This window comes from Silene latifolia, chromosome 6 (assembly GCF_048544455.1).
Source record: "Silene latifolia isolate original U9 population chromosome 6, ASM4854445v1, whole genome shotgun sequence".
Taxonomy (NCBI): Eukaryota; Viridiplantae; Streptophyta; class Magnoliopsida; order Caryophyllales; family Caryophyllaceae; genus Silene; species Silene latifolia.
Genome location: NC_133531.1, coordinates 5970830 through 5995909, shown reverse-complemented (window position 1 = coordinate 5995909; position 25080 = coordinate 5970830). Strand labels below are relative to the sequence as shown.

The following is a 25080-nucleotide window of genomic DNA, read 5'->3' as shown; positions in this document are numbered from 1 at the left end:
CGTTCAGACTCCAGGGCGGTGTTCCCACCTCTATCCGGTGCTCAAAATTGGCCTAGTGGGTGTTCAGAGATTCCATCCGGTGTTCCCACCTCTATCCGGTGTTCCCAAGAGGCGGCCGGCGTTCCCAACACCGGATAGAGGTCTTTTGGGCTTTTCTTTGATTTTCGACCTTTGTAATTCCGTTAATGGACCCTTTTGTATATATACCCAACCCTATTTTCAGAAAACACAACAATTCCATACTAGATTTTAGATCAAAAAGTGAGTTGGTAGAGAAAATATTTGGGGAAGAAGTTGTAACATTGTTCTTCATCTTTTGCAATTATTCAATCCAATCATCTTTCTTGCCTTATAATTGTTGGTATATTTCCTTTGTCACTTCTTATTTTCCTCTTGTTTTTAGTTGTTGATTTAATTTCTCTTTGTTCATGTTTCTCCCATTTTTGAATATTGGTTTTGCTTGAAGTCAAAGTTACCATCTTTTTGCCTAATTTCATTTTGATTGTGGTTTGATAACTTTGTTATCATCTTTTTGTTGCCAATTGCATGCTTAGTAGTAATAATCGATTAATTATCATGTTAATGGTTAAAGTTGCCTCCTTTATTGCTTGTCTTGCTAAATTGACCATGATTAGTGAGTAGTACCCTTACTAGGGTGCGATTGGGCACTTACATGAGTGATTAAAATGCTTGATTCCATTTAAATAGTCATTAAGGGGAAATTGGTGGGGTTTACCTTAGGATTTATTTTGTTAATGTTGTGATTTGGGATTTTGGTTGATTGATGACCCTTGTCCACCAATGGGAATTGGTTAGGTCCTAAGTTGACCCCCCCTTTTTACATCCTTTGCCTATTTGGGTTGAACCCGGGAGGGAGAGCCTAAAGAGGGTGCCTTTGGGGACCGGTTTGACCTTCACCTTTGGGAAAAGGGTTGGGAAGGCCGGGAATTTATCGTATACTTAGTGACTCCTAGCATAAATCGACCACCTTGGGGATGGCGCGCGTTCCTAGGGTCTTAGAATGTTGTATAGGAGATTCCGAGTCATGAGCCCGGGAGGGAGTTGAGTCGGTAGGTCTAGTGTCCTATTGTGAGCCCGGGAGGGAGTCAATAGGCGAGTTAGAGGCGTTTTCCCCCGCCTTGTGTACCCAAGATGACTTATTGCCGGAATTAGCATGATAATCATGAATGTTTGTAGCCTAATCGTGCCTTAGTCTTTTTATATCTTGAGTAACACATCTTTCCTTTTAGTTTTCTCTTTGAATTTAGTTGTTGCTTATTTAGTTTAATTTGTTAGTCATTTAGTGTAGCTTACTTAGTTATTTCTCCTATCAATCCTTTTCCTTTGACTTAGCTAAACTTAAGAATAACAACAATTAGTAGTCTCCCAAACTCCTCGTGTTCGACCCTTACTAGTGCAACGCATCGTTCACTTGCGAGGTTTAACTTGAAACCATCAATCACACGGTGCTAGTGATTTAAAATTATATAGTATAATTAATTTGTATAACTTTCTTTAATTACATTGAAGTCCCTTGGTTTCTGGATTTAATATATAGTATTGATTGATATTGATAAAAAGTTGGATGGGGTTTGGCAATAGGAGAGAGGGATGAATAATTAAGAGTTAAATAATGAATTGTAGGGTCACAAATATTAAAGTAAGGAATAAAATAGGATTAAAAGAGTTGTGTGGTGGGGTAATAGAAGAGATGTATGAATAAAATAAGAGTAAAAAGTTACCAAAAATAGAAAGGGGAAGAAAACCTGAATAACCGTTTTAGGAAATAGGGAAGAATATGGTGAATTGGAAGGAGTATGTGTCAAATGACAAATGTAGAACTAATGGAACATAACATAAAATGGGACACGAATATGGAACAGAGAATCCGAATTCGTGATAGTTTACATTACAAAGAGGATAAAGATACATCAATATATCAGTGATGATCACCAGTCCCATTTTTGTATCTCATTGTGTGTGTCATTCTACTTATCTTTTGACACATCACTTAGTGCAAAATAAAATATTGCAGCAAATATATAAACGTGTTGATGTGTTAGAAGAAAAGTAATGTGGCACATAACGGAACACTAAATGGGACAGAGGATCACTGATCAACATATCTTGGGATAATCGTTAAAGATTATGGTGATTAATTAGAAGCACTCGTGGTGCCATATTATATAGGATAAACACAAAGTCAAAGGATCATGAACGCACATTTAAGTCTGATAATACAGCCTGCCTGCCATCTCTAAAGTCAACAACAAAGGCTCTTTTTAGTGTCAAAATAATTTATTTAGGGTTGACTAAAATGAGTTATAATGTAAAATTGCACCCTAAAATCTTTGATATATCGATTAAATTGTTGAATTGGAACTATCTATAATGCAATTACATAAATCATTCTTTCTAATTAACTTAACGGTTTTATGTAGGGTTAATTGGTTGCTGGTATGATCCTTGAACAAAACGAGATCAATTCAAACATTCATTTCAAAACGATGATTGATTACGTTGAAAAATGGGAATATTTTTAGACCAGACAAGTTGAATTTTAATAACATAGCTAATTTGAACTAAAATGAGTTTATATGAAACCTGAACAGAAGTGCCCGTCTTACAATATTGTGAGAGGGTACTATCCGTCTTCAACTTATGACGGATAGTGTCCGTCACAAGCAATACGCTTTGAAATATGAAATAGAGCGAGTACTCTATATCTCATGTGAATGGAATCACAAAGATTATGGATCCAATTAGGGTTTAATCAATATTTGATATATATGAATTATGATCATGATAAGCAAACAATATAAAAGCAAGAATTGCATTGGTGTGAGTAGTGTCAGTTAATGAACTGATCAAATATTTGTCATCAATAATATTATGATTAGCCAAAACGTAATTAGGGTTCAATGCATCCCCCTAATAGCTAATTAAAAGGATAATAAATAGACTAGTAGGACAACAAGATGAGCTAATTACTCTCTATTTGACCTTTCATGTGCTTAATCAGATGATAATTTCAACAACTTGTAGCAATTATTTAATTATAAGTTGTAAGAAGTTGCCAAAAACACGTACAAATAATGAAATAAATGCATGAAAAATGAAAATGATGAAATGGTCAAAATGGTCCTTTTTTGTACATGGTTTTCCAAAAACAGCTTACTCATGAATGATGATATAGTCCAAAAGTTCATAACAAAGATATCTCAATTGTTTTTAGGAAAATGATAAATACAGCCCTTTTAAAGTGTCAGAAAAGGAATGAAAACCTTAAATCAAGCATTATTGACATCAATTTACGCGTAATTGTGTCTTAAATTCCTAATTTAATTACATTTTGGGAAGTAATTTAGTTCTTAAATACAGCTCTAAGGGCTGTATTTATCATTACCGTTGTTTTTATAGCATTTAGTTTTTGTATGTTTCATAAATAGTTTCCATATTCGATATCGGCTATTTTTACTTCTTACGGTTACAAGCTTATGACATTTCAAAAACCCTTTATCCTTTTTCTACACAGATGTCAATGTGTTACGACTGTCCCGTAGAAAAGTAGAATAAAACAATATTGGAAATTTGGGATACATCATACATATATACCTTTTGATTTGGAAATTTGGGATACATCATACATATGTATTTCAATAATAATAACTCAAATGAAATAAATATGAAATTCTATATCCTAATCACTAGTATCATCAACATTCCTTTCTTTTTTGTTGTAGAGGGGAGCTACAACAGCGATTTTGATGCTTAAGTCATGACCATCATTTCTTATGACTTTACCAACTAAGTTAATTGACATTTACAGTATTGTCAACATTCTTGGACGGCTGGAGTACCGGCAAGATTTAGCAATAAAGGCAAATGTATAATTGAAGATTCTACAATACAAATCAAGAACAAACAATGTATGATAATACTCCAAAAGGAAATGCATCTAGAGTAATGTCCTATTCATTAACTTAATTACTCAAAATGTTAATGTTGAAAAGTGGATGGAGAGGTATCACACTAATTCACTAAATTTATTCAATAAATATTATGTATGGACCCCAAACGTAAGCAAAGGTGGCGACCATGACGAAGCAATTTGCGTCATTTTCAACTTTATTATTGTATTTTATAATTTATTAAAATTAATTTTAATTGAAAATGCTTTTTTAAATAAACGAGTAGCAAAGAAGCAACGCGGAAGAGAGTTGGAAGATTCTTATTCTTGAATATTGACTTTTTCAAACGTCCTCTTCTCACAGCCTACATTGTCTCAAACATTTAGTACGGATATTTTTTAATGTCTACATTTTCTTGACAAAATCTTTCATGTTTAATGGTTATATTTGTGTGTATATGATTTTATTTTGGCTATGCATTTATTGGGTTTGCTACTTTTTTTTTTTGATAACGAGGAGGTTGGATCCTCCCCGACACGCGCCAATACCATGATAACCAACACGTACCATGTAAGCTCAATTCACGGGGTTACCCCTCACTGGAAGACGTGGCCAAGTCTCTTCCTCTAGGGAGATTCGAACCCGAGACCTCGCAGTCCATCTTTCAGATGTTTGCTACTTGATTGGACTAGGTAATAAGAAACTTATGAAGGTCACAAATTCTTGTTTCATGCGGTCTTAAGCTAAAAAAATACTCATAATCATATTAAATAATAAAATAAAAATGGGATTGTGAGATGTCATAATTTGAGCTTGTCTTAAACAAGATGTTTAAAGATAAAGTTATCATGAAAAAAAAAAGTTATCATGTGCTAACATCACAATGATCACATTGGATTCCTCTTTATGGAAACGATTATTAATAACTTTTAGTTTAACAGAACAACTCAAATTTATGTTACTATTAATTGAATGTTGAAAATTTAAACTACGGTTTCTATAACGTATATGCTTTTGAATCACACTCTTATAATATAAATAAATAAAGGTTCACCATAATATATCATGACTCGTGAAAAATTGATGTGTTAACTCATTTTTATCATATTTAGTTAAAATATTCTTATAAATACTTTAAAACACAAATTTTTATTTACATCCGTTATTATTTACAACGGAGGTATAAATCTAACCCAACCAACACCTTTTTTCGGTGTGATAGGGGGATACATCCCTCTGTTATAATTTACAACGGTTATAAGCAAGACTAATTGACTTTAAAATTAGATTATTAATGTGTACCCTAAATACCGTTAAAACTACTACAATATATGTATTGTGGGAGAATATCGCTATAACTGAACAACAACAATTCATGGACTATACAACCAGTTGTATATGTTATACGGTGTAGAACCTGAGCTTTGTGTTAAAGTAACCGAGCTTTATATTAAAGAATATGAGTTTTATTAGAAAGTATTGAGTTCATCCATTTACACATTAAAAACATGAAATTTAAATTAGCTCAGAAAAAATACACGTAGTTCTCGGATTAACTTATCTTGGTTGTCTGTCTTGTAGACAACTAGATGTATAATCCTATTTGTGGAACAACAATACTTAAGCATCAATGGTAAGTAAGGAGATTAAATCATATGCCCGATTTATGATCTATGAATTTATGTATTACTCGTGTGACATGTCACATCATTCATTTGTGTGATTTACACAAATTTTTATGTGATACGAAGTACAAATTAATATATCAATATGAAAAGTAATAAGACATAAAATGAAACACCAAAATAAGACAGAAAACACAAATATTACTATACAACCAGTTGTATAATAAGCATTGTACAACCCTATACATTAATCCGAGCTTATGTGCAATTTTATCGAGTTTGTAAGAGTTTATTTTTTTTATGTTTAAGTGTGTGAGTTCAAAAACTTTAAAGATAAATGATTTTTTTAACAAAACTCAAAACTTTAAAATCAGTTTCCGATTCTACATTATACAACCATATACAACTGGTTGTATAATGTACTAATTGGACAGAAAAGCTTCATCACTCATAAATAAGGATGATATACTCGGAGTGACTAATATTAAAAGACATATAAATAAGTCGAGAGTTCGAGACTACTAAACGATCTATGCTTGAAGAGATCCGCGTATATAAAGGATTGAAAGAAAACAAAACAAGGCTGCTCGTAGCCTAGTAGGTACTTCATAATTCATAAAATATATACTGTAATATACATCTAATAGTTATCTACTAGGTACTCGTATTCTTGTAATATATGTAGTTGCTATAATAAAATAATTTTTGCACCAATTAAAAAGAACTAGTTGTATAAATAAGTATAGTTCATGCGCGTTCAAGGTATGTTGGAATGAACGTGAGATTCAAGTTGTGACACTTGATAACTATCATTATATTTTTAATATTTTCACTTTTGGCATTTTGTACATAAATTCACTTATTTATCATAGGTCCAAAATATGCACCAATAATATTCCAATGTACCAACAATTTCATAACCTTCTGCCAAAAACAACATTAATTTGACAGAGTATATATATATATACGGAGTATTTGATATAGTTTATTTGATTTGATGTGTGGAGAAAAATTGTTGAAAATGTCAAATGAAGAATTTGTAGTATTTACTATTGTTAGCTTTTATTCTACGTTGATTATGCCATATTTAGGGTTCAAGAATTTGATGAGAAGTGAAAACCCAACTTTTATATCACTATATTATGTGTCAATAAACAATGTTAAATTAGAATAAGGCAGCAACGGAGTCAGGAATTGAGGTGTGCACAAGCATGTTATTTAAAGCAAACTCGAAAAATGTTGGAAAATTTTAACTAAAAATTTTGAAATTTCTGACCCCTAGATCCACCGGTGGAAAAAAGTGTGCAGAAGCATGTTACTTAACGACTTTTTATTAATGAAACGGATTTTCGCAGTACATAAAATTTACCTATTTCTTAAAGAGTAACTATATTATTCCCAATAGTCTTTCCGTTTAAGTTTTACTTACTTTCTTATACATTATGCGGGATATTTAAATCAAAGTTACGAATAATAGACACGTCGACATGGGTAAGTTTATTTTCCCCTCATGTCAAAATCCTATATATAACCTTCCTATGACTCCTTTGTCCACCAATCCTCTACAATTCAACAATAACATCAAAACTCTCCTCCATATATCTATCTATATATACAATTCCTTTAGTTTTCCTCTCTTCAAAACTCAAGCCTCTTTTCCTCACACATTCTTCTTTCACTCACTCACACACACACCCCTAAAGTATACAACTCTTGAAATTACACCCACAATTTAAACACTTGAGATTTTATCATTTTGTTCCACATTATTTCCTTGTCTTTTCCAAGAAAATCCATATTATATCTCACTCTCACTAATTTATTCATTTTTCTTTCCATATATATATATATATATAAACCATCCTCATAAAACATATACTATATATATTTTATAGTTATATATTTTTTTTTTTTTTGAAATACCACATTTTGTAACTCTATCTACCATGAACTTCTTCCATCAAAATTTCTCAAATTAAGAAAAAAATAATTACCTTTTTATTTCATCATTTTTGCTCATTTTTATTGAATTTGTGTGAAAATAAAAAATGGAAAATGTTCATGTATTTGATCAAAGAGCTCAAATAATTAGTGAGCTACTTCAAGGGTTAGAATCTGCTAAGCAACTCCAAAATCAAATTACAAACAAATCAACAATTTCATTATGTAATGAAGATGATCATGAACCCTTTAAATACTTATCATTAATAGAAAAAATGATGTCAACTTTTGATAAAACCATCACAATTGCTCAACAAATTAACCCTATAAATCCAAACAACCATGTTGATCACTTAGAATTACCTCAAAATTTTAGTGTTAGTAACCCAATAAGCCAAAAATCTTCACTAGAGCTTCCGCCAAGTAAGCGAAGGTAAACCGTCTTTGATTTTTTTTTTTATTTGTCGATAATCAGCTAGTTTAGTTGGTAAAGTTTAAATATTAGTTACCGTCTGTTTGTTTGGTTGTTTTAATATAATTGCGGGTTGTGTTGTAGGAAAATGATGCCAAGGTGGACAAAGACAGTGCAAATTAGCCCGGACAAAGTATTTAATGGGCTTGAAGGCCCATTAGATGATGGATATAGTTGGAGAAAATATGGGCAAAAGGGAATCTTAGGAGCTAAATTTCCAAGGTTAGTAATAAAGATTAGTTAATTATTTCTTATTACAAAAAGTTATAAAAATTTCGGGTTTTAATTAAGGCGAAAAAGTCGGTCTAAAGGATGTAATACCTTCATTTTCGCTATTATAGACACACTTGTCCTTATTTATATCTATGTTACGAAGTCTCCTCTAAGGCCGCAATTCATTGAAATTGCAACATTTTACATACGAGTATATGTGAGGGAGTTATGGAATATGTCACAATTAAGGCTCTGCTGAACTTTGAAAATTTCGCTGTTTTTTGTTTAAAGTTTCGAATTTATGGTGTTACTTGTACGTCTCCTGGATTTTTTTGCACTCTAACCGTAAATCCTGACTTCGCCGTTGTGTTTCATATACTCATATATGTAGAATAATTGTTGATCTGATAAGTTCTACTTCCTACTAAAGCATCAATGAATAATGATAACTCACGTGTGATCGTTTGAGTTTGATAGTACCATCAAAGTTCTAAAGTGCAAATAATTGAGTTTTATTTTAATTTTAAACTGTTTTTGTCAAAAAGTATTGGGAAAATGATGTTGTCTTTTGGTTTGGGGCATACCATTTGGTCCATTTCCCACTTGGGATTGAATTATTAGGTGTCTTGTACATACGAGTCTCACATAAATTCTTAACTAACTAATTTAGTCTTGTAATATTATGCATATGGAAAAAAGGTTATGTTGTTATGTTGTAGTGCGAGAGAAATTGCTTAGAAATGTCAAAAATTGAATGAAATCATAAGTAGGTAAGAGTCGGGCTATATTTAGTAAAACTGTCTAAAACATTAATTATAAATTAAAAAAAAATTATAATTTGAAAAGTTAGCTGAGAAAATAAAAGACATAAAGTGAAAAAAGGCGAAAAATAAAAGCTACTAAGGTAGGTGATTTTCAAGCGTTTGTTGAAAATAATTGAAGAGATAACTAAGAAGTAATATTTAGTAAATGACATAAAAGTATGATGATTAAATAACAGTAAATTACAATATATGAATTGAAAAGATAGTATAAATGTAGAATTATAAACTTTAGGATAGAGGCTCTTATTGATTCAATAGTCATGACATTTAGAGTTGACACAAGCGATATTACATCATTGTTTTTGTATGCCATGGTATGTCATACATGACTAAGCTCGAAAATGAAATAACAAGAAGCATATAAAACAAATAAATAATAAGATTTGTATGAAATTGTCTGCACATAAACAATATTGATATTTGATACCCCATGATATTTGATAAACAATATTTGTGCAAAATGACCTCATAAATTCAATTTGTAAACCTGTTTTACAATCTTACAAGAGAATAACTGTAAATTTGTAACATTTAAACATTTCAAATTAAAATATTCGAGAAAGACTTTTGAATTGCGTAGTAAATAAGCTTAAATAGAAAGAGAAATTATTTTCACAATATTATGTTTTTATACAAAACTTACCACACACCAACTTTTTGTGTACTAAAAGAAAATAAAAATTAATGGACCTATCAAATTGAAGTAATGCTTGCCACAAATATGTTTACCTATTGATTGACAACAAGTCTCCCTTGTGACGGGTATATCCGTTACAAGTTTGCGACGGGTCAAATATTATCCACATGGTAGATAAGACAAAAGATAATGCTACTCCCTAGACAATTTGCTTTTGTCTTATCTCCCTATGTGGATTGTATTTGGCCCGTTACAAACTTGTGACGGATATGCCCATCAAAAATGAGAATTTGTGATTGATAAATAAGTGTTACATGGGTCCAATGATGTTGAGCTAGTGGCTTATTTGTCATATGTGCAAGTGGATGGCCCTATGCCTTTTGTATTGAGTTTATTGGCATTTTCTAATAAAAAAAAGCACCTACAAAGCCGATAGGGCCATTTCATAAGGATACACAAATTGCAATACAAAATTAGATTCTAATGAATTTGTCCAATTAATTTTCTTGATAATTTTAACTCAACTTGGGTGTGAATTTAACATGGCTAGGTGTTAAATAAAAGCATTAATTACAAGCTATACATATGTGTAATATATGATCACATGAATTTATTAGAATTTAGCATTTTAAAACCGTAAAACTGTTGAGATTCGAGGATTATATAACCTTATAGTCTTATCTGACCTAAAGGCCGAGCACTAAACAGTTTATAATGACAAATATAATATTAAGGTCCTGTTCTTTTCGGCCGAAACGAGCTGAATCGAATCAAATAGAGTAGAGCCAAATTGAACTAAATTGAATAGAGCTCAGATGGAGTAGATGGAGCTAAAGTAAGAGTTAATTTTGTAAAGAGACGAGCTTAAAAAATTTGACTGAAACTGAACATAAACAATCGAAATAGAGCTAAATTGAATAAATTGAATTAAAATGAGCTTAAATTAAGCCAGAAAGAACGGGACCTTAGTGTATAATTATAAAACTCGAATATTTTAAATAGTTCAAATTTATTAAGTGATTATCTTCACTATATGGATAATAATGGATGATATATTTAGTGATACCATGAAATGATTATATAGGAGAATTAGTGTAAAAGGAGGATTGAGTTTGGTGGAAATACTTGATCCAAACAAAAGTGAACTTTTTAAGTGAAGAAATTCATTAAATTTGTGGGCGGCTAATCATAAAGAGGGTAAGAAGTGGGGGCTATGCATTTAGAACTATCAACTATACAAGTGAAGTATTTAATTTGATGCTACTTGCGTCACTCATGCGCTCATGCTTCTTGAGTCATTAATTGTGAGTTTGTGACATATACATTTTTTTTGGCCGCATGGTAATTATCCACCAAACATTATTTTCATGATTATTGCTTAGCACGGTTTTTACACACGATTAAATAAAGGTAAAAAAAAAAATTGTAGATAGTTTTAAGTTATAGCAGTTTTAAGCAAGATCGATAGTAAAAAATTCTCGTTTACCGCAGTTGTAACTTGTAAATGACAATAATTTACGATGTGAGTGTAAAACCATCGAAACTAACATACTTCGTATTTCTTAGTGGTCTAAATACTAATGATTAAAATCAACTTCGTTAAAAATGTCACTTCATTTTTTCTAGGGAAAGTTGTGTTACTTATTACGATAAAAAGTGAGGAAAAACTCAAAAATATGGAAAACCTATCACAAGGAATTGAGAAAATAAATTTATACTGAGACATTTCGTGAAAATCATTCACTAGTCACTATATTTCTATTTATTATTATTATTATTATTATGAATTTTTGTTATGTTTCATTAAATCACACGTTATAATAGCCGAATTAATTATCATAAGTATATTACATCTTCATTTATTCCGCTTTTGTAGTTCTGTTAACTAACTATATTTGGTTGTTAAAATTATTCAGGGGATATTACCGATGTACCCATCGATACTCCAAAGGATGTGTGGCCTCTAAACAAGTCCAACGATCTGATGTGGACCTATCCATTTACCAAGTAATGTACAGAGGTGAACACACTTGCTACCCTGGGCCAAATCTAGAATCGGCCCAACCCAAAAAGAGGCAAATTTCAGCCCACCAGCCCAAATACCAACGAAAAAAAGCCCAATCATCCCAAAGCCCACCACAACATTACCCTATATCTCCTGCCCAAGAAGTTTTTGTTGGGCTAGGCCCAAAAGGCGAAGTAGAGATCGAACCCAGTTCTCCGGATAAGGCCCAAATATTCCGATGTTTTTCGTTCAATTCGCCCTCAGTCGAAGTTGAGTTTTTGGAATTTGGCTCCCCGACGACATCGGAGTCTAATTATTTTCCGGATTCGCCTTGCGTGATAACTGGGCCGGGTGTTGGTCTTAATGTCCAAACTTCGGAATCCGATATTAATGACTCGAATTCGGGTCAAAACTCGGTTACCAATTCTCCTACAATGGATGACTTTGAGTTCTCTTTGGGGGCTTTGGGCCAGTGGCTGGATCTTGAGGATCTAAACTTGTTTTGAGTTTGGCCCAATTAGAAATAGGCGTATGATATTTTTTTTTTCTAAGTCAAGGTATCTAGCGCCGATAATAGATTACTCTCTCGAGGCTCCTAAAATGAGGAAACAGCTTGTCAAAGAGTTGCTCGGTTTTCATGGTAGGGATAAAAGTCTAGAACCCTAACTTTAAAATTAAGGAAAGAGGTGAGCAACCACTATGCCAAACTCATTTGACTTATAGACTACTATACAGTAAGTTATACGAAGTAACACGTTGTACAATTAGACACGAGAGTGCTTGTAGTTTTACACATTTGTTTGCTTATTATGTTGTAGAGTTCATTATCGGTACGTTAGAAATATGTGTAAGTCTCTTGTAAAACATGTATTTTTCTTTGCGTCTTTCTAGCTCTTTTTTAGTAAAACTCTTTATTTGTTAAAAGTATTAAGCACAGACATGTGACATGTCTTATTTACACACTTTCAGAGTATTATTGCGCACATGTTAATTAGTTCAACCGTTGAAGCTATAATTTTTTTTTCTTTTTCGGTCCTAAATTTATAATTCTTATGAAATGATAATTACAACTTCTGTTCAAATCCCGTTAACATTAGAATTAGATTCCCTTAACCGTTGTTCTGTATAGATGGCAACAAAAATGTATTAGTCCAAAGTATGAAATATTACGATAAGTCGTAACCACTCAAGCATAAAGATGACGCGATTATGATCTAGAACAAGGGAGATGGAAGTAGGCCTAAGAGCAACGATTTTTCATCACAAGGGAGGCCTACAACTTGAATCGATTGGATCAAATGTGACTTGCGTTTCAACATATGGTTTCCAAGTCGCACCTTCTAGGCAATTAAAATAGATGGTGGCCTGATCACACGTAAACAATTTAACTTAATTTTGCATCCTCACATGTTTGAAAGAAAAGTATAACCACTTACAATCTGTAGAATTAAATTACAACTAGTTTTCAACCCGTGTAAAATTGTACGGGTATATTTTTAAAAACATTGATATAATGGTTAACATTTAAAAAATATTAATCAAAATACATGAATATTTTATACTCTATTTCTTTTAGTTTTATTTTTTTAGCGACAGTAATGAATTCATTATTTTTCCTTCTTGACGTAATTCTTTAAGATTTTTTTTTTATTATTTTTCATTATTTATAAAAAAAAATATCACGTTATTTTTTTTTTGGTAATAGATATACTTCATGAGAATTAAATGGTAATTTTTTTTTAGAATTAGAAAATAAGTAAATCTGGTAATTGTATGCTTAAAAAATTATTTAAGATTTATGTAACTACTCCGTAATTTTTTATAACTATCAATTTTTATGCTTTATTCTATCAATTTTAATTTGTTCAATTTTTGGGAACATTGTATTGATATTTTATATTATATTATTTACTTAATGTTCTTAATGTTCTAAAATTGTAAAATTAAAGAAATAAGAATTATTATATCAGATTATTTTTTTTGGTGCGTATAACTTATCCGATTATAAACACGATAAATCTGTAATGAAAAAGAAATTAATTCAACCAACTGACAAATGGGGCCCACTATTTATTTTATGGGAAAAAAACAAAAAAGAAAAAGAAAACTGCATAAGGTGACGTGGATCAATGTGGATGCATGAAATGTTTCTGTATTTATTAAGATAAGATATACAAACTTTCATTCCATTATTGAGTAAGACATGATCTTGAAACTAGCCCATATAAATTAGGCCATGGTTTTTTTTTTACTTAATTAAACCGAATAAAATTTATAGAGTTTAATTTTTTAGAACTGAACTGAATTAAACCGAACAAAATTTATGTGAGCTGAATAGAACTTAGGAGCTTAAATTATAGGAAACTTGTAACACCGCCAGAGGCTATGAGATTAGGTTGTCCCACATTAGGAAAATAAGAGACTTGTGATATGTTTATAAGGATACTTGGCCGAGAGTAGTCTTAAGATGAGCGACCTCCTAGGAAGGTTCCCGGGATGCGCATGAATGAGACAAAATGCGTGACAAAGGACCCATGTTGCTCTGTGGGTCTTGTGTACAGCCTGGTGAGCTACCGCGATTGACCGCTCCCGACCCAAGAGGATAAAATGCGCTGAAAAGGACACGTGTTGATTTGTGGACCTTCTGCACAACCTGTTGAGCTAACTGACCGCTCCCGACCGAGGGTTTGGGCCGGGGCGTTACAAATGGTATCTCTATAACAACAGACCCACTACCGTTATAACACAATCCCAATAAGATGACCATTATTTAACCTCACTTAAATCCAAAAGCATAAGGTCTTGTTATTAAATGGTGGATGAAATCCTTTATAAACATATCATAAGCGACAATATAGAAGCATCATTGAACTAATAAGAGCTTAACTTTTTTTATGGAACTAAAAAGAGCAACTTTTTTTTTAATGAAACTAAAAAGAGCTGAACTGAACTTAAAAAGAATGACTTTAAGCCTAAAAGAAAATGACCAGAGTGTAAGTATGTACCAATGTTGTCCTTAAGATCATGGAGGCTCTGTGCAAAACTTGAAGCCGGGGTCGTATATAATACTTTCTCCTACCAATTCCAAATTATATATTCACTTTTTAAAGTCAAACTTGTACCGAAAACGATAAATTACCATCCTACAACAACAACAACAACAACAACAACAACAACATCAGAGCCTTAATCCCAAAATGATTTTGGGTCGGCTGACATGAATCATCATTTCGAACCGTCCATGGGTGAACGCACGCCTCAAAATGCGAATAAAAAAGAGAAGATGAAAAACAAAAGGGAAGAACGAAAATGTACTGGAAAGTCAAGGTAAACTTAGGGATTTTAAAATCGAATTCCGGATTTCTTTTATAAAACTTAAAATGTAAATCGATAGAAAAGATTAAAACGATTTTTTAAAAACGCAAATAAAATTAAGGGTCCGGAATGAACCAAGTAAAATCTATAAGAAAGTGGTTGGTAAAAAAAGTGCAATAAATGAGAGAAGAATAAATAATTTAATTTCTTGAAATTAAATAGAAAAACACTAAATGTAACACCCCCATACTCCAAGTGCCTTACCAGGACCACTCAGGTATGAAGACATTACCATCTCGGTTACTCGAGGCAATGATAATCAACCAACAATAAAGAAACAATGTTTATTATAAATAATTTAGTGAATAGATACAATCCTCAAAACCAAACCAAAAGTACGCTACATGATTTCAAACTGACTGTCTAACTGAAATGTAAATAAACTAAAGGCTACAGCGGAAGACTCCTATCATCACGTCGTGGCATCCCAGCTATCCCAGTACTCATCTCAATACCTGCTCAATATCTGCTCACCATCCCCGAATGGATCACCGCAGGTTTACAAAACAACACCGGGGTCAGTACTAATCACACAATCAACATGTATAACAACAATAAGATAAACAGACAGCAATCACACACACACACACACACACAACCAACCAATTCCCATCATCTCAATCCTGACGTCCACCGGACCCGACCACTGCCAGTGGGGGACCGCAGCCGTACCCACCAAATCCCCGCTCCACATAGTGAGCGATAACCCTGTCCATTAATGTGCACATCCCCTTCCGTGGCGGGTTCCACGAAGGGCGAAACTAGGGCGTGAAGTCACTCCCGCAAGCGACCCCACTCGGCGAGAACGTATCTCGAGAACCATCAACGAAGAATCACAACCACAAACACAGGACAATCATTATATCAAACAACCAAATACAACACATCACCAATATCCCATTATGGGACTAATACGAGTAGAAATCCTACACGGAAAGCACAACAATCAGACGGTATCAACAAATTTGTATCAAAAAGCCTCTTCTACGAACCCTCCTCCTATCATATAACACATAGAGGCTACACATCACATACTACACACAAAAACCCCCAATCTCTAAATTAGAGTTTAACCAAATCAAGGGAAAAACAATAAAAGGGTACATAGATCTTACCCTCGACGCAAGGAACTCAACGATACGAATAACGACAAGAACTCGACCGTCGAACTCCGGAATTGCTAAGAATGCGATTAGAAAGATGAACTGTTGCTTTCTCTCTTAAACAGGGATTTAGGTTTTGAAAAGTGATTTAGAATAATGACGACGATGCTTAAATACCTTAATCGCATAATTAATAAAACCCGAGAAAACTTCCCGTAAAACCGGACACTCGATCGAGTACCCAAGGTACTCGATCGAGTACCCCCTTACTCGATCGAGTACCCCACTACTCGATCGAGTACCCAACAGTCGAAACTATTTTATTTCGCAACTTACCCTTACTCGACAGAGTAAGGCCTACTCGATAGAGTACCCCAAGACTTATAAATACGGAGTATTACAGTCTTCCCTCCTTAAAAGGAACTTCGTCCCCGAAGTTCAAACCACTACTAAACAAAGGTACTCCCATATATTCCCGACTCACAACCAAAACAAAATTCAACATAAAACATGATACTAACCCAACTCATCCCGACAACCATACTGACACAACATACTAAGAAAGGTATAAAAACTCTTAAAACTGCTCGCGATCATCTCCTACCCCCCTAAAAGAAACAAGGTTACGTCCCCGTAACCATACATACCTGATCAAAGAGGAAAGGGTAACGCTCTTTCATAGCTTCCTCTGGCTCCCATGTAGCTTCCTCGGTCTCGTGGTTAGACCAAAGGATTTTGAGCAAAACTGTCTCACCACCCCTAGTCTTTCTAACCTTTCGGTCTAGAATCTGCTTAGGCACCTCAAGATATGATAAGGACTCATCTAGCTCTAAGCTCTCTGCCTCTAACACATGTGACGGGTCACTCACATACTTCCGCAGCTGCGATACATGAAACACATTATGCACTCTCTCTAACGCAGCTGGTAAAGCCAGACGATAAGCAACTTCCCCAACTCGCTCTAAGATCTCATAAGGCCCTATAAACTTCTGACTTAGCTTGCCTTTCTTCCCAAATCTCATAACTCCGCGCATAGGAGAAACTTTCAAAAGAACCTTGTCCCCACTTGAAACTCTATATCCCGCGATGTAGATCTGCATAACTCTTTTGCACTGTTCAGCTTGCTCTCATCCTTTCCCTGATCATTTTAATCTGTTCCACCATCTCATGCACCATCTCTGGTCCTAAAACCATCTTTGCCTCGAAGACTCGTCCCAACAGATTGGACTCCTACATCTCCTCCCATACAAAGCCTCAAACGGTGCCATACCAATACGGTGTGATAGGCATTTGTTGTTGTAAAAAACTCTATCAAGTCCAACCTCTGCTCCCGGCTACCACCAAAATCCATCACACAAGCTCGCAACATATCCTCAAGAGTCTTGATTGTTCTCTCGATCTGCCCGTCGTCGCGGGATGAAATGTCAGTACTCATCTTCAAAGTTGTTCCCAACGATTCCTGCAACTCTTTCCAAAACCTCGATATAAACCTCGCATCTCTGTCAGACACTATGTCCTTAGGGACTCCATGTAACTTAAGCACGTTCTTTCGATAGGCCATAGCCAATTGTGCCTTAATCCATGTATCTTTCATTGGAACAAAGTGAGTGACTTGGTCGGGCGATCCACTATCACCCAAATCATGTTGTTACCTTGTTGACTCTTAGGCAAACCCACAATGAAATCCATGGAAATGGATTCCCACTTCCACTCAGGCACCTCTAAAGACTGAATCTTACCTTGTGGTCGTCTCTGTTCCCCTTTAACTCTCTGGCATGTCAAACAACGGGACACAAACTCAGCTGTCTCTTTCTTCATCCCAGGCCACCAAAACGTTTTCTTCAAATCCTTGTATAGCTTGTCTCCACCTGGATGAACTGAATATGGTGTGCAATGCGCCTCTGTCATGATCGTCTTTTTCAACTCCTCATCATTAGGAACACACCACCTACCGTCAAACCTCAAACTACCATCTGTATGAATAGAAAAGCGGGACACTGTCCCTTTCTCTACTCCAGCTCTCCACTCAACTATCTTAGGATCCAAAGCCTGTTTACCTCGAATATCATCATAAAACTCAAGCTGTACTGTCATATCACCCATGGCATCTCCTTTCTGCATCATATGTATCCCAAAGCTCGCTACCTCATCCCTCAGCCTCATCAAAGATAGAGCTGTACACAAGGAATGTACACTCTTCCTACTCAAAGCATCAGCAACAACATTGGCCTTCCCTTCATGGTAGATGATTACATGTCGTAATCGCCAATCAACTCCATCCACCTCCTCTGTCTCATGTTCAACTCCTTCTGCGTGAAGATGTACTTAAGACTTTTGTGATCAGAAAATACCTTAAAGATTGCTCCATAAAGGTAATGTCTCTAAATCTTGAGAGCAAACACCACTGCACCCAACTCCAGATCATTAGTAGGGTAATTCTCCTCATAAGGCTTCAACTGCCTAGAAGCATAGGCAATCACTTTACCATTCTGCATTAACACACATCCCAGCCCATTCTTCGAGGCATCTGTATAAACCTCAAAATTCTCGCTCCCTTCAGGCAATGCTAGGACAGGAGCTGTGGTCAAACGCTCCTTTAATGTTTGGAACGCCGTCTCACAACTCTCATCCCAACGAAACCTGTTCTCTTTCCTCATCAACGCTGTCATCGGTCTAGCTATCTTGGAGAAATCTTTCACGAACCGTCTGTAGTATCCAGCTAAACCCAAGAAACTCCTAACCTCAGCAACATTCTTTGGTGCTTCCCACTTTGTCACTGCCTCAATCTTCGCCGGATCCACAGCTACCCCATCTTTAGAGATCACATGCCCCAGAAAAGCAACTTTCTCGAACCAGAACTCACACTTGGATAGCTTGGCATACAACTCATGATCCCTCAAAGTCTGCAACACGATCCTCAAATGCTCCTCATGCTCCTCCTTAGTCTTAGAGTAGACTAAGATATCGTCGATGAATACCACTACAAACTGGTCCAAGAACTGTCTGAAGATTCTATTCATCAAATCCATAAACACTGCTGGCGCATTAGACAACCCAAACGGCATCACCACATACTCGTAATGGCCATACCTCGACGTGAAAGCTGTCTTTGGTATGTCCACCTCTCTAATCTTCACCTGATGGTACCCCGACCTCAAATCAATCTTAGAAAAGACTGTTGCACCACTCAACTGATCAAACAGGTCATCTATCCTTGGCAAAGGATACTTGTTCTTTATCGTCACACGTTCGGCTCCCCTGTAATCTATGCACAGCCTCAAGCTCCCATCTTTCTTCTTCACGAAAAGAACTGGTGCTCCCCAAGGCGATACACTTGGTCTAATGTATCCCTTCTCTATCAAATCATCCAACTGCTTCCTAAGCTCCTCCATCTCCTTAGGACCCATACGGTACGGTGCCTTAGAGATTGGCCCCGTCCCTGGCTTCAACTCAACGGTGAAATCTATCTCCCTCTTCGGTGGCAACCCCGGAATCTCCTCTGGAAAAACATCTGCAAACTCTCCCACCACTGGTATCTCATCAACTGTCGGAATCTCTATCCGGTCATCTCTCACATGGCACAGGATCAAAGGACATCCCTTCCTCAGATAAGACTTCAAGGTAACAGCTACAATCAACTTAACTTTGGGTTTGACTAGAAACCCACGATAAGACACACTAACACCCTTTGGACCTCTTAAGGACACTTTCTTTTGATGACAATCTATCTTAGCTTTATACTTTCCTAACCAATCCATCCCAACTATCATCTCAAAACCGTTAAAAGGAAACTCTAGCAAGTCTACAGGGAAATCAACTTGCCCAACTATCAAAGATACATCTCTAAACAACCTCCCACACGATACAGACTCACCTGAAGGTATGAAAACTTGCTCACTAATAGATTCATATACTCTCAAACCCAACTGTTTAACATGACTCGAAGACACAAACGACTGAGAAGCCCCCGAATCGAACAAAACAAAGGTAGGAATACCATCAACAAGGAATGTCTGGGTGATAACGTGCGCATCTTCCTCACCGCCTTCTTCTCCATCATGAATAACTTGCCACTTTGGTCTTGTCCCACCTCCACGGACAAGATCTTGGCCGATGCGGTCGGCTTAGCACCCGACCCTTGATTGTTGTTGTTGTTCGTCGGTGTTTTACGATAAAATTACCGCCGTTGCGGTTGCCTCCACTCGGTAACTCGACTTCCCGGTTTGGCCATGATCCAGTAGGTCTGTTGCTTGCGAAGCTCTGTGCGAGTCTCGAAAGATCCCGGTGCACTCGTGCACTCATGTATCTTGTGGCCTACACCACCACAACCATAGCAAGTCACTCCCCAACTATTACTCACACTTCCACGGCCACGCCCAAAGGAAGCCCCACTAAACCCGGACCCGAGAAGAAAATCCTTTAGATCGATTGTGGTTGCCTTTCTTGTGATTCGATTGGCCACCACCCTCGCTCTCGGACTTCCTCTTCTCACCACCTGACCTCTCCTGAGCCATCTCCACCAACCTCTCCGCTCTCCCAGCCCTCTCATAAGCTTCCTTAACATCAGTAACGATCCCCACGGGTAACTTATCCATAATCTTGGTGGTCAACCCCCTCTCAAACCTCAATGCCAAATTCTCCTCACTCCAACCCATGTCCTCAGCATACCTAGGCTTCTCATTGAACAGCCTGTAGTACTCAGCCACAGACATCTCAGCAGTCATCTTAAAACCATCAAACTCTTCTCTCAACTTACTCCTCACATGTTCCGGTACAAACTCCCTTCTCACAGCCCTACGAAACTCCTCCCTAGGTATAGCAGGTAAGCCTTGGTTGGTATATATTTCCTTAGCACTCACCTTCACTGAATCCCACCACTTGCCTGCTGCCTCCCTCAGATAGAACGCAGCCTGTTCCACTCTCATCTCATCAGGACAATGAACCAAGTCTAAGATGTTCTCCATCTCTCTCAGCCAACTATCAAGCAGATTAGGCTCCCCAACTCCCTTGTACTCTTTCGGGTTAAACCTCGCAATATAGAGACTGATTTTAGAATGATAAACCTCCTTCTCCTTATTCTTATCCTTGTCCTCATTCACTCTCTTCAGGGTCTCAGTAAGAGCATCCTGGTGCTCTAACATCTTAACGATGTCATCCATGGTCATGAGCTCAGCTCTCGCATACAAAGCAGTCTTCTTGGGCGGCATCTTGAAGCTATATAAGAAAGGGTAGACATAAACACACGTACTAAACCTCAAAACACGAAAACACGCTGCCCAGAACCCACTCGATCGAGTTCCCAAACACACTCGATCGAGTAACGGGCTACTCGATCGAGTGCCCCACGTACTCGATCGAGTACCCAAACTTCAGACCCCAAACAGACCTTCTGATCTCTTACCTACTCGATCGAGTATCTAGGCTACTCAATCGAGTGACCCCCTACTCGATCGAGTACCCCTAGTTACTCGATCGAGTGCCCCAAAACTCGATTCTGGACTCAAAATCGCCAAAAACCCACCCGATCGAGTCAGTCCCACTCGATCGAGTAACACTAATTCATAGAAGCTACCCGCATGTTACGGTCATATGCTAACATGCTAAACTTTATAAACCACATTATATCATAATAAGTATTCTACGCATCTTTTCTACTATCTACGAAACCATTTCATCATGTTATTAAATGCCACATTGTAAATCATCCAACATGTTATCATCTCATCAACAAGTTTCCTCATATCACCATTTTCTTTCACATGCTCAACTTTCTACTTCAACATCCAACAATTAACACATTCCATTACATTCGTAAACAAGTTAACCAAACACACATACGACTCGACAAACACTTCCCCCATGTGACCGGTTCAAAGTTGTAGGGCGACCCCTGCGACTTTAGGACGTCTTCCAAGCCTTTGCACTAGCTCCCACAACTTTTACCCCGGGTTCATTTTAATTGACTCCTTATGTTCATTAAGTTCATTGGTTACAGGTTTCAGGATCGTCGCTCTGATACCATTTGTAACACCCCCATACTCCAAATGCCTTACCAAGACCACTCAGGTATGAAGACATTACCATCTCGGTTACCCGAGGCAATGATAATCAAACAACAATAAAGAAACAATGTTTATTATAAATAATTTAGTGAATAGATACAATCCTCAAAACCAAACCAAAAGTACGCTACATGATTTCAAACCGACTTGTCTAATCGAAATGTAAATAAACTAAAGGCTACGGCGGAAGACCCCTATCATCACGTCGTGGCATCCCGCTATCCCGATACTCATCTCAATACCTGCTCAATATCTGCTCACCATCCCCGAATGGATCACCGCAGGTTTACAAAACAACATCGGGTCGATACTAATCACACAATCAACATGTATAACAACAATAAGATAAACAGACGACTTAATCACACACACACACACACACCAACCAATTCCCATCATCTCAATCCCGATCGTCCACTGGACCCGACCACGCCATGGGGACCGCAGCCGTACCCACCAAATCCCCGCTCCACATAGTGAGCGATAACCCTGTCCATTAATGTGCACATCCCCTTCCGTGGCGGGTTCCACGAAGGGCGAAACTAGGGCGTGAAGTCACTCCCGCAAGCGACCCCACTCAGCCGAGAACGCATCTCGAGAACCATCAACGGCAATCACAACCACAAACACAGTACAATCATTATATCAAACAACCAAATACAACACATCACCAATATCCCATTATGGGACTAATGCGAGTAGGAAATCCTACCGGAAAGCACAACATCGAGACGGTATCAACAATTTGTATCAAAAAGCCTCTTCTACGAACCCTCCTCCTATCATATAACACATAGAGGCTACACATCACATACTACACACAAAAACCCCCAATCTCTAAATTAGGGTTTAACCAAATCAAGGGAAAAACAATAAAAAGGGTACATAGATCTTACCCTCGACGCAAGAAACTCAACGATACGAATAACGACAAGAACTGACCGTCTGAACTCCGGGAATTGCTAAGAATGCGATTAGGAAGATGAACTGGTTGCTTTCTCTCTTAAACGGGGATTTAGGTTTTGAAAAGTGATTTAGAATAATGACGACGATGCTTAAATACCTTAATCGCATAATTAACAAAACCCGAGAAAACTTCCCGTAAAACCGGACACTCGATCGAGTACCCAAGGTACTCGATCGAGTACCCCCTTACTCGATTGAGTACCCCAGCTACTCGATCGAGTACCCAACAGGTCAGAAACTATTTTATTTCGCAACTTACCCTTACTCGACAGAGTAAGGCCTACTCGATAGAGTACCCCAAGACTTATAAATACGGAGTATTACACTAAATATGTCAAAAACATCAAATACTAAAAATTCACATGTATCCTTTCCCTCCATTGTGCCCTCTCCGTCACCATACTCTCCTCAAGCCCCAGAACTCTCATATCATGCTCTATCACTCTCAACCATGTCTGTCTCGGTCTTCCTCTACCTCTAGGGACCTTTTCTATTCTCCAAGTCTCCAGCCTCCTAACTGGTGCGTTCATAGGTCTCCTTCTCAGATGGCCAAACCATCTTAGTCGGTTTTCCATCATCTTGTCCTCTATTGGCGCAACTTTTACCTTTTCCCTAATCACCTCATTCCTTAACCGATCTATCCTTGTATGTCCGCACATCCACCTCAACATGCGCATCTCTGCCACACTCATCTTTTGAATGTGACAATGCTTCACGGCCCAACACTCGGAGCCATAAAGTAAGGCCTAATTGTCATGCGATAAAATTTTCCCTTTAATCTTTGGGGCATATCTTTATCGCATAGAAACCCTGAAGCACTCTTCCATTTCAACCATCCCGCTTTAATTCTGTGAGCCACATCTCCGTCTAACTCCCTATCTTTTTGAATAATAGATCCTAGATATCTGAAGAAATCTGAACCCTCAACAACCTTCCCATCGAAAATAATACTCCCCGCCTCTGTCGATCTCAACCCCGCCACCTTAGTGAACTGACACCTCAAATACTCAGTCTTACTCCTGCTCAGCCTAAACCCACGAGTCTCTAAAGTCTGCCTCCACAATTCCAACTTTCTCTCCACCCCCTCTTTTGTCTCATCAATCAACACAATATCATCAGTAAACATCATACACCACGGGATGTCGTCCTGAATATCCCTTGTCAACTCATCCATAACTATAGCAAAGAGAAAAGGACTAAGTGCGGAACCTTGATGCACCCCGATGGTAATAGGAAATTCTTCCGTTCTCCCAACATTAGTGTGAACACTTGCACTAGCCCCCTCATACATGTCCTTTATGAGTTCAATATATTTTCGCGACACACCTTTTCTCGCCAAAGCCCACCAAAGTACTTCTCTTGGTACCCAATCATATGCCTTTTCCAAGTCAATAAAAACCATATGTAAGTCCTTCTTCTTGTCCCGATGGTATTCCATCAACTGTCTCATGATAAAAATCGCATCCATAGTCGATCTCCCGGGCATAAATCCAAATTGGTTATCCGAGATGTCTATACACCTCCTAAGCATTTGCTCAATTACCCGCTCCCATAACTTCATCGTATGACTCATAAGTTTAATTCCCCGATAATTGGAACACTCTTGAACATCACCTTTGTTCTTGTACAAAGGGACAAGAGTGCTTCTCCTCCAAGCCGATGGCATCTTGTTGCTTCTCCAAATCTTGTTGAAGAGCATGGTTACCCATTCGGTCCCTTTCTCCCCGAAGCACCTCCAAACTTCTATGGGTATACCATCCGGTCCCTCTGCTTTCTTTGACCCCATCTTCCTTAACGCCTTTCTAACTTCACTCTTTTGTATTCTACGCACAAATTCCCAATTAAAAGAAAAAATTATTATCATCCAACATTGAAAAGAAATAATTAAATGACTAAAACAGTCAGTTAAATCATATTATGTGATGGGTTATCGAAAACTTGTATCA

At 36.8% G+C, this 25080-nt stretch overlaps 1 protein-coding gene across 1 annotated transcript; it reads left to right on the top strand.

Moving 5' to 3' along the window:
- Positions 1 to 7089: 7089 nt before the first annotated feature.
- Positions 7090 to 12619, top strand: LOC141586155 (putative WRKY transcription factor 41). Its single transcript, XM_074407285.1, has 3 exons — positions 7090 to 7910; positions 8034 to 8171; positions 11540 to 12619. The coding sequence occupies exons 1-3, from the start codon at positions 7585 to 7587 to the stop codon at positions 12132 to 12134; spliced, it is 1059 nt and encodes a 352-aa protein (XP_074263386.1). The 5' UTR covers positions 7090 to 7584; the 3' UTR covers positions 12135 to 12619.
- The last annotated feature ends 12461 nt before the right edge of the window (positions 12620 to 25080 follow it).

Excerpts from the sequence above, each read along its gene's own strand:
- LOC141586155 (XM_074407285.1), top strand. The coding sequence starts at position 7,585 with ATGGAAAATGTTCATGTATTTGATCAAAGAGCTCAAATAATTAGTGAG. Across the intron at positions 7,911-8,033 it reads CTTCCGCCAAGTAAGCGAAG|GAAAATGATGCCAAGGTGGA; the intron begins GTAAACCGTCTT and ends GTTGTGTTGTAG. Across the intron at positions 8,172-11,539 it reads TTAGGAGCTAAATTTCCAAG|GGGATATTACCGATGTACCC; the intron begins GTTAGTAATAAA and ends AAAATTATTCAG.